Genomic DNA, 11,222 nt, shown 5'->3' on the forward strand with positions numbered 1-11,222 from the left:
CGGGTTTCTGGGCAGTCCAGCTTTAATATGTTTTCTGATTTAAACCAAACGCTGGGGATGAGTTAAGACTTAAACCAGGAGTATTAAGAATCTCTTGAGAACAGTCAATTAAGGATCAATATCACATGGAAAAAACAAAGTTCACGGTGTCAGGGCAAAGTCAGCTCACACAGTTGTGATGTGATATGAATCAAACTGTGGAAGGGCTATGGATCAGCTGAGAACAAATAAAATCAGATTTGACAGTAATCAGTCAAACGTCAGAGTCATAGGGAAAGGATGAACTTCGTCTCGCATGTATGTGTGAACAAAATAGCTAATAATTATGCAGTTTTAATGTGATTTGGATCAAACTTAGTGGATAAGTTAAGGCCCACCTATAAGATTGAGTTATTTTTTCAGAGAAATAGGTCAGAGATTAAGGTCACATAGGAGAGTCAAAATAAACATTTTCATCCCATGTAGACTAAACTTTGTGAAATATTTCAGGCTCCAGCAAGGATAAAAACATCCGATTTTGAGAGGAATTTTGTTAAATGACAAAAACAAAGTGAAATGTCGGTGGTCAAGGTTACTGGGAAAGGTCAAGTTAAACAGTTAGATATGATTCGAACCAATGTTGGTAGAAGGGTTAAGTGTTAGGTAGGAATGAAGTAATTCCATTTTGAGAGCAAAACTAACAGGGCATAGTTAGATATTCGGCACATATACCAGTTGGTGGTTGCCAGTGTAGCACTCGCTGAGTGTTGCTTATCGTTATGTTATTTTATTTTTAAATTTTTATAAATTTGTTTCATATATCAATTGCTATTTCCATATGATTTTGTTCAGTGCTGGAAAAGCCTATATCACTGAAGGAGTATTTGAAGCCTGTCTGCATTGAAATATTTCTTCAGCGTTAACTAACATTAGCTTGTGGTTGTACTTAATGTATATAATAAAATACACGTCATGGACACAAGCGGTCGACCAAGAGGAGAGAGTTAGAAGGTCAGTGTGAGCCAGGCGTGCATGGAGAGCTAAACAAGTGATGGTATGCATATACATAATTGTTTTTGGCCAAATTAAAGAGGACTAGCCAGAATAACTAATCTCTTCAGTGTGATGATGTATTATGTGGGAGATTATATAAACTCTGATATCGGCTGTTCCCCTCCCCTCACTCTCTCTCTCTCTCTCTCGCTATTTGTGGGAAGTAGGTGAGTGGCCATGGTGGTGCCCCTTGGTGGTGAGAGGACTGGCGCCTCCTACTGACAGATCATTGCGGAAGGCGCCAGGTTAAATGGCATCACGGGTACCATCCCATCCCGTTGATTGCAAAGGCCAGTGGGTGGAATGTTGGAGGGTAATTTTCGTGCCTCGCACTGAGTAAACACACAGAGGGAGAAAGCTGCACCAGTAGGTGGATAAATTCCTAGAAGACCAGGCATATTAGCACTTCAACACTTTATTTCCGCTCGAAGGAAATATATTTAACAGGGTGACGCGATATGGGATCATGATGTGTTTTGCCTTGTTTCAACAAAAATTTTGAGCTTTAGGATTGCAAATATCGGTAAGACAAATTTTGCATACTTGTAGCATAATCCCATCTTTTTTTTAGTTTGTTAATAAATCTGCTGCTGTTTACGCCAAAATTCATTTAAAATATTTTTTCACCTCATTACGTGGCTGTTAGGGAAAGGATCAAGGATACTGGGTCATTCATTAAGTGTAATTCCTCAAAGAACATCAAGATGCTTCAGGTCCTCTATAAATGAATAGCTGTAGGAGTATGTACACTCAGTTTGGACGGATGGATGGAACTGTAACAATAAGAGCTATTTTAATTATCCGTCAGTACCTTTGAAATATTTTTTATGTTATAAACAGGTAAACAGTTCTCATCATTTTCTCCGTTTACTTATAGTGTATTTGAATGAAAATCATCCCTTTGGCAATAGGCTACATGTGCAATAGAAGGCGATTTGGACTTGGAATAGGTATTGTGATAATATTCGTTTTTCTTTTTGTAGCGGATAAATTTGCAATTATCTCTCAGAATAAATTTTCGTTATTAATTTAATTATCCTGCTGCATCCTGTACTTGGAATGCTTGGATAATAAACCAAGGTTAGGAAAGACGACCGACAAACATTATGCACTGTCAAAAATATAACCATACAAAGTTCTGTATATACCAAATGACGAAGATTATGCTCCCTGAAACAGCAGCATTTCATCAAATTTAGCATTATGCTTACAGAGAATAACCATCACCTGCACGAGAAATTCGGTCAGGCTGCTCCCAGTGCAGGCCGATTCACCCAGTTGCTGTTGTGGGAATGGCCCTTTAGTGGTGATGTAAAAAGGGGTACATATCCTATGAGGTGTAGTCAGAGATGAGTTAAGTTTGTTTGGTATCCTTGTTATTTCCATGCTATTTTATAATCTTTAATAGTGACCTTTGGTCCTGATGAATCTCCATTACTGTTTCCTTACAGGATGCCTTTCCCGTGTTGAATAAAGTCATTTGAGTCACAACAATCATCCAAGAACAGACGTAATCTTATTAACCCTTTAACCGCGGGCTTGTTTTGCTTTTTCTTGTGGCTTCCGCGGGCATATTCGCGCTCCGATAGACACTCTAAAAATATTTGCCAAAAATCAGTTATTAGTCCTAGAATATTAAAGTCACATATACTTATGGCACATACCTTCAGCTTTCTCCTGGGGTGTTTTTTGAGCCTTCGTCGAGTACCGTAGGACTTGTGGAGACCTCTGAAGTTGGGTAACAAAGTCTCCACTATACACTTCCCGACAACCCGTAATATGATTACCACAGCCTGATATTATCACTAGAAACACTATTCTATGATTCTCAAAGAGTTTGGAATCCATACTCCAAAAAAAAAAAAAAACACTGTGAAAGCAATTAAAATTACGAGGGCGTATGACCATCCCACTTGCGCTAGTTCGCCGCTGGTGTTCTGTCATTTATTATTCATAAAAAACACTCACAATTTTTATTTCTATTACTATATAACACTTATTTATATCTACAGTCTTTATCCATAAGTTTCCTTCAGTAATAGTAGTTTATTGTCACTGTAGGCATTCAATTTCTTTCAGCAAAATACGTAGCATTCACTTTCTCGTCCTGTATACTAGCATTGAGAGTGAATGTCACGGTCACCTTCACTCTCATAACTAATAGTATTCATACATGCTAGAGTGAAACTTTCACTTTCATTACTCCTAGTGTATATACTCGTATTCTTATAATACTACTCATTTACGTTTCTATTTACGTTCTCTATTTTATTTACATTATTTACATTTCTATTTTATTTATACTGTGTTATGCACTGTCACTTGAAGTAACTTATAAAACTATTTTCCACTGTTCACGTATATTTACATTCATTGCTTTCACTTGCTGTTTACACATTATTTACACATTATTTACAATGCCACTTGCACTGTTTTACTCAGTAGAAAGATCGTAGTCACTCTTTATCAATTGTCAGCCCTTTACCTCTTTCCACACGAGGTTTAGTAGGGGGTAAAGGTAACAGGGCCCTTTGCATGGGGCTAAAAAGCGGCGGAAGTTAGCAGGAGCAAATCAGACATACCTTCACTTTGAAAGACGACAGTGAACTGATAGTGGTGGCCTCCTGCCGCCTGGCTAGGGTGAGTGCAATACAACCAACTTTAGCCTTGTGAGACCTGCTAATATATAGCAATGAAATGATTGGCAGGAAACCAAGACAATACATAAAAAAATAGGTAGTTCCAGGTGAATGTAAATATCACTTAGGCTTCTCCCTTCCCTCCTTTTATGTATATTTATTACGAAAATAGATTATACGGCATATTTCAAGGGGAAATAAACAGCAAAAATTAGCGAACAAGTGAACGTGAGGTGTTGTCAGGTGATAATTAGCCAGTTCCAGGTGTATGGCACTATCACTTACCTTATTTCTTTTTTGTATATATTATTTGGTATAAGAATAGGGCATACGGCTTATTTCAATGGATGAAATCAGTGGAAAATTCCAGGGAAGATTTACTTAGCGTAGAATACAGTGAGGTGGCCTGCAATAATTAGGTAGTTCCAGGTGAATGTTAATATCACTTAGGCTTCTCCCTTCCTTTCTTATATATATTTTTATTATGAAAATAGATTATACGGCATATTTCAAGGGGAAATAAACAGCGAAAATTAGCGAACGAGTGCAAGTGAGGTGTTGTCAGGTGATAATTAGCCAATTCTAGGTGTATGGCACTCTCACTTACCTTATTTCTTTCTTGTATATATTATTTGGTATAAGAAAAGGGCATAGGGCTTATTTCAATGGATGAAATCAGTGAAAAATTCCAGGGAAGGCGAGAGGATAGGGTAATGGAGGGGAGGTAGGGAGGGGAGTCAAGAACGGGGAAAAATGGCTAAATTGTCAACAATGAATGGGAGTACAGATGAGATTAGGAGTGCTGATTAGTGTTGGACATTGGCAGTACTGATAGATGATACAAGCCACCACTTGAAAGCCCGAGGGAATTCAAAATAACACAGAATCACAAAAGTGACGCCCTGCGGTATGATCCCTTGCTCCCAAGCGTCACGAAAGTGACACACCGCGGTTAAGGGGTTAATGAGGTTAAGTTAACCTAAGGACAAGATGTAAAAGGTACTGTAAACATCTAAAAGTAAAATAAGATATTCATTTTTGAATCTGTTGTATTGCCTTTGCCAGGGTCAAATTTGTGGCCATTCATCATTAGGTTTTTTCTCTCCGCCTACATACTTCAGTCCGATGACCCATTAAAAATATATCTTCTTACTTGCCACCAAAAATGTATTTAGATTTAGGCGAGACTTCGAATTTGCAAGCCGGGTGTGTTTGAGGTCAGATATATAGGCTGACTGAAGATTTTACAGAGATACCTTCTCGCGCAATCTTGCAACACCGAAATGAACTTGTACCAGTTAAAATGCTTAGTATCTTAGTCTGACCACTGATAAATTCTCTAACCACCTGCATTGCATCTCCTCTCAAACCAACTGCATTGCATCTCACCTTGAAATGCAACAAATTTAATTTTAACCAGGTTGTGAGGTCTATCATACAGGCTTATTGGAAACATTGGCACTGTCTGCTTACACACTCCAGGTACATCTTTCACCATGTGCTCTTTACATAATCAGTGAGTATTAGATCTTCTCTCTCTCTCTCTCTCTCTCTCTCTCTCTCTCATTAACCCGTCCCTCTCACTCTGCTCGCTGCTCATTATTCAGTGTAAAGGAACCAAAGCGTGGAGATCTGCAAGAAAATTGTCCACTGAAATTCAAGAACCGTTCATTTGAAAGTGCCTGAACTCATTCTAATTAATCGACTGGATATCATAGGCAGACAAAAAGGCTGTTTAAAAATTCAGTTCCTGAGCTGACCAGTTGCATACATGAATCACTGAAGGTAACTCTGGCGACAAAGAAAGTGACAGAAAATGTTTGACAATAAATTGCTTGGCAGGTGTTTCTCGCCCATGGTAATTGGCGGGGGATACTAGAGATACCAGTAGTGTTGTAATTATTGTCATCGTGATAATGGAAGGAAAGAGATGCAACTGTGGTTGCAGGGAGCCACCATGACCAAGAAGATGTTGAGATGGAATGTATGTATTCTTCCTTGTCTTCTGCCTGATCATATTACATCTGCTAATGTTTGTAGGTTGGAGAGCATGTTTAGGAGCGAGACTGTCAGTTTGTCACTCGCTAAATATCCTGTATTCGAAAGCAAGAAGCTCCATTTGGGTAAACTTTACCGTAGTCTCATATTGGGGTCTGTTCTGCCACATCTGTCCAAAGTACTTTTGTACTTGTTCCATTACAACCTTACTTACTGACTCATCACAACTCATCTATTCACTTCTCTGCTGTCGAAGTACATCTTCTGTAATCTGGTTCCTCAGTTGAGGTACTTTTTAGTTCTTTCTTGCCAACTCCAGATTATTTTATTTCATGCAGATCAGCTTCACGAACTGTGCTGTTGGAGATGGTACAACCCATTCACTACAAAACGTGTCCCATAAGAGGAACAGAATCGCCTAGAGTAACAAAAATAATCTGTTCGTCTATATATGGCAAGGTGACATAATCCCGTAAAAGATGGTCACAAAAATCTCCATGTCTCCTTGCCCTCTGCCACTTGACTGCCCTCCTGCCAACTCACACCCTTCTCTCTCATGTAACTCTGCACCCCATCCCTCCATCTCATCCTCGGTCGTCCCCATTCTCCTCCTCCCCTCCACCTCACTCGCAAACACTTTTATATTCAGCTTCTCGTTCTCCATCCTCTCCACATAGCCAAACTATCTTAAATTATATAACCTGATTCTGTGGGTTAATGGTCTATGGTCAGACTCAAATATGAAGTCGGTTTGGGTGGGGCCCGAGAGGGGATTTCCCTCTCTACAGCTCTGCCTCATCAACCCCAGTACCTATCTCTCTCTCTGTCATACGTCAGCTATTTACTATTTGAAATTGTATATTAAATATTTTGTACTTATTAAATATATTAAATAAGGGTATATAGTGCTATGAATGTGTCTCTTTATATGATAATAACAATGATTTGTATAAATTCCACACCACGTGACAACGTCGCTTTCCGACGTTGCCAGAGGTCAAGGACACCCACCTCAGACTACAGGTGACCGGTCATTTCCTCCCTGATCTCCACCCACGATGGCAGCTACTCCGACTCGCTCTGGAGTGCTCCACAGTCGGGAGAAAGAACTTATTTACAATGTGAACAAGTATTTTTTAGAAGAAAAGGCTATTGGAGACTTTATAATTCCACCTTCAGGAGCAGTTGCTCGCACTGCCAAAGCTACCAATGTTAGCGAAAAAACAGTCCAAAGAATCTGCTCCAAATTTAATAAAGCTTGTGTGACACAAATGTCACCAGAACAGCTTGTATTCTCGTCACCAAAAAAGAAGCGCAGTGCAACTGTAACGAATCTCGACGATTTCGACAAGCGTGTGGTCAGAAGAACTGTCCTGGGATTCTATGAAAGGCATGAAATTCCTACATTGCACAAGATTTACGAAGAACTCAAGGAAAACATATCTTTCAACGGAAGCAACGAGTCTCTTCGCAGGATTCTCTTGCAGATGGGCTTCAAATATAGCCTACAAAAGTTGATGGCCGAAAGTTCCTTATGGAAAGGAGCGATGTAGCAGCAGCTTGGACCAGATTTTTGAGAGAAATTCGGCAGGTCAAAGTGTCTTCCCAGAACATTGTGTATCTTGACGAAACTTGGGTAAATCAAAATTATACAGTTGGAAAATGCTGGACTGACACTGCATCCCCACAAGCCACTGGAATACAGCAACCTACTGGAAAAGGACGTCGTTTAATTATTGTGCATGCTGGAACGAGAAATGGCTTTGTTAACAATGCTGAGTTGATATTTCAAGCAAAAAACAATGGGGACTACCATAATCAGATGAATTCAACACTTTTTGAAGACTGGTTCAGGAATCAACTAATACCAAACATTTCACCAAACTCTGTAATTGTTATGGATAACGCTTCCTATTATTCAGTCCAACTTGAAAAAAAACCAACCTCGTCCTGGAGAAAATCGGATATAAGGGACTGGCTTATAAAGAAGGGAGTACGGCCCAGCGACGATCTCTTAAAACACGAGCTGTATGAACTTGCAAAGAAGTTTGATACTGGCACAAAGTATGTAATTGACACAATTGCTGAAGAAGCAGGGCATCGGGTCATAAGATTACCACCGTACCATTGTCAGTACACCCCTACTGAGCTCATTTGGGCTCAGGTGAAGACCTATATAGCCAAGGCAAACACTTTCAAAATGGTTGATCTTAAACGTCTTGCCAAAGAAGCTTTGAATCATGTAACACCGAATAACTGGATGAAAGCAGTGCAGCATGCTGAACAACAGCAAGAAGAAGATTCACAGCAAGACGTAGCAGTCGACCATTTCGTGGATTCATTCTTAATCAACATATCAGAAAGCTCGGAGGATGAATTGTCTGATTAAAGATCAGAGAGGACTTATGCCTACTGGGGAAACCTCTATAAAAAAAAACGCGCCAAGACTTTTACCTCAGTGGTGGTGTGGAAAAAAGGTCGAAACAATATAGAAGAAAACAAAACTTTTAAATATATAAAAACTTTCTCAATCAACTGAGAGAGAGAGAGAGAGAGAGAGAGAGAGGAGGTTTGGCAGAGCTGTAGAGAGGGAAATCCCCGCGCGGGCCCCACCCAAACCGACTTCATATTTGAGTCTGACCATAATCACTCAGTATCCCATTCTGGAACTCTCTCTAGACTCATACCTGTTATTATATTTGTATTTTCTCTCACTCGTTTCTCCAGCTGTTCATTACTTGCTGGTTGTTTAGCTTTTTTTTTTTTTTCATGGACGAGGACGAGCTCGTGTGACAAAGGTAACAACAGGGACATGGATCAAAAGAGAAATCTTTTAGCAACCAAATGAGTAAATGCTGTTTTAATGTTTATATGTCAGGGAGTTTTATTCGATCTAATACTAGACGATTTAGTTCAGTGAAAAAACATCACATTCCCACAGTCAGTGTACTGTTAGCAGTTCTTTGTCACATATCTTCGCTTCCAACCCTCACTTGAATTCTGCTATCCATATTGTTTTTTACCCCTTATTTACTTGCAGGGCCTACTATTTTCTATCCATCTATATACCTTGGCTGCCCAGAGAAAGGGAGGTAGCCGAGACAGGACGACACACTCCCAATTTACTCATCCAAACACACACATTTATTCGTATCTTAGCCCCAAGGGGAGAAAGGACAGTAACCGCACAACGCTGCACGAGGGTCAACTGCGCAGTGCATTCGGCGACATCCACAGCAGGGCTCGACAGCAGAGCTGCTTTTCCCCGGCCACATCATAATGGACACATCCCATTACTCGCACCTCACCTGATCAGCTGATCAGTCCAAATGCGGGAGAATATCCCTTCAAGGCCATGTCATCATTTATTCATTCACAATTTCTTTCCAATCATTCCTCTCACGCACAGCCACTCTTCCTTCCTCAACAGACATTCCTTTCACATCCAAAGCTTTCTTCACACTGTCCATCCATCCTATTCACGGTCTTCCTCTCAGCCTTTCACCTCTCACATCCGATCCAGATATCTTTTTCACCAGTCGCTTTTCATCCATATTCTCCATATGCCCAAACCATCACAACACTCTGCGCAACTCGATCAGCTGTCTCCTGCATAACTTCAGTTCTCCTTTGCATTTCATTATTCTTCACTCGATCTATATCTCTTACATACTCTTCAGACACCATATATCTCTTACATACTCTTCAGACACCATATCTCCATTACATTCAAAATTTTCCTCTCTTTACATCCATTCTGTGGAGTCACATGGAGAGACAGGCTGACAAATGAGGATATAAAGGAGCCCTGTGGTGTGGATGTGGATGTGATAGGAGGCATTAGGAGGAATACTCTAAGGTGGTTTGGCCATGTGGAGAGGATGGAGGGTGAAAGACTGACGAAGAGAGTGTAAGTGAGTGAGGTGGAGGGGGTAAGAGGGAGGGGGAGGCCGAGGATGAGATGGAAGGATGGGGTGGAGAGGTATATGAGAGAGGTGGGTGTGAGTTGGGAGCGGGGCAATGAAATGGCGGGGGACAGGGCGACGTGGAGTCGATTTGTTTGTGACCACCCTGAACGGGATTGAGGCATCTGGCAATAGATAAATAGATAGATAGATAGACATCCATTCTAAGCAAACGACATCCATACACTTTTTTTTATCCCTTCCAGCACTTCTCCTACTTCATTCATTCTAAACTTCACTTCTACATCTATTCTTCCATAGACAGCAACATGTGACCCTAAATACTTAAAACACTCTACCTCCTCAAGCACTCACCATTCAAAATTATATTCATCCTTCTGCCATCTACCAGCCCAGTACACTTCATCATTTTACTCTTATTCTCATTTACTCTCAATTTCCTCCTTTCACACACCCATCCAAACTCCTCTACCAACTGTCTCAATCCCTCCTCCGAATCAGCCACCAGTGCAGTATCATCCGCAAACAGCAGCTGATTCAGATTCCACTCTCTGCCATCAGCATTCACCAGACTCTAACCTCTACCAAAACTTTCGCACTCACCTCACTTACATCATCCATATAAATATTAAACAACCAAGGTGACATTACACATCCCTGCTGCAGCCCCATTCTCACGGGAAACCAATCACTCACTGTATTTCCCACTCTTACACATGCTCTACTGTTTACATAAAAACTTTTCATCCCTTTTAGCAACCTACTATCAAGTCCATACAATCTCAAAGCAGTCCACAAAGCCTCCCTATCAATTCTATCATATGCTTTCCTTAGATACATGAATGCCAAAAACACATCCTTACCTTTCACTAAATACTTTTCACACACCTGTCTCATAGCAAACACCTGATCCACGCATCTCCTCCCTCTCCTAAAGCCACACTGCTCATCATCAATCACTCCATCTGTACCCTCTCTCTCTCTCTTAATTAACACTCTGCCATACACCTTACCTATAACATTCAACAGACTTACACCCTTAAAGCCAGTATACTCATACTTATCACCCCTACCTTTATGAAATGGAACCCCACAAGCACTTCCCCAGTCAATTGGCACCATACCTCTCACAAAACACTCATTCATCAATCTTACTAAACACTCAGCAATAGTAACTCCACCACCTTTCAGGTATTCCACAACATGCCCATCCATACCTGCAGCTTTCCCTGTTTTCTTCTCCTTTACTGCCTCCTGCATTTCCTCCATCGTGATCAAAGAATCATTCAACTCTCCCAACACATTTATCCCTTGCACCCTTCCATCTGCCACCATCTCAGCCTCCCTTTCCTCCTCTACATTTAGCAGTCTTTCAAAATACTCTGCCCAGCTCTTCCTTACTGCATCCATCTCAGTTATTATACTTCCATCCTCTGCATTTACTAGCTTTTCCTTCTCAGCCTTTCCCTTTTGCACCCTTGTCACCTCCTTCCTAAACATTTTCTTATTCCGTTGAAAATTCTCTGTCAACCGCCTACCCCACCTCTCATATGCTGCCACTTTAGCATCACGCACAGTCCTTCTCGCCCTATCCCTCTTCTCCTTATACCTCTCATATGAAACCTCA

At 40.7% G+C, this 11,222-nt stretch overlaps 1 protein-coding gene across 1 annotated transcript; it reads left to right on the forward strand.

The window, feature by feature from the left end:
- Positions 1-7,566: 7,566 nt before the first annotated feature.
- LOC145401200 (uncharacterized) lies at positions 7,567-8,058 on the forward strand. The gene has a single exon (XM_080273504.1). It carries the CDS (start codon positions 7,567-7,569, stop codon positions 8,056-8,058), a length of 492 nt encoding a protein of 163 aa, XP_080129630.1.
- Positions 8,059-11,222: the final 3,164 nt, after the last annotated feature.

The sequence above is a fragment of the Coenobita brevimanus genome, chromosome 55, assembly GCF_032717465.1.
Source record: "Coenobita brevimanus isolate Jiangsu-jjx chromosome 55, ASM3271746v2, whole genome shotgun sequence".
NCBI lineage: Eukaryota > Metazoa > Arthropoda > Malacostraca > Decapoda > Coenobitidae > Coenobita > Coenobita brevimanus.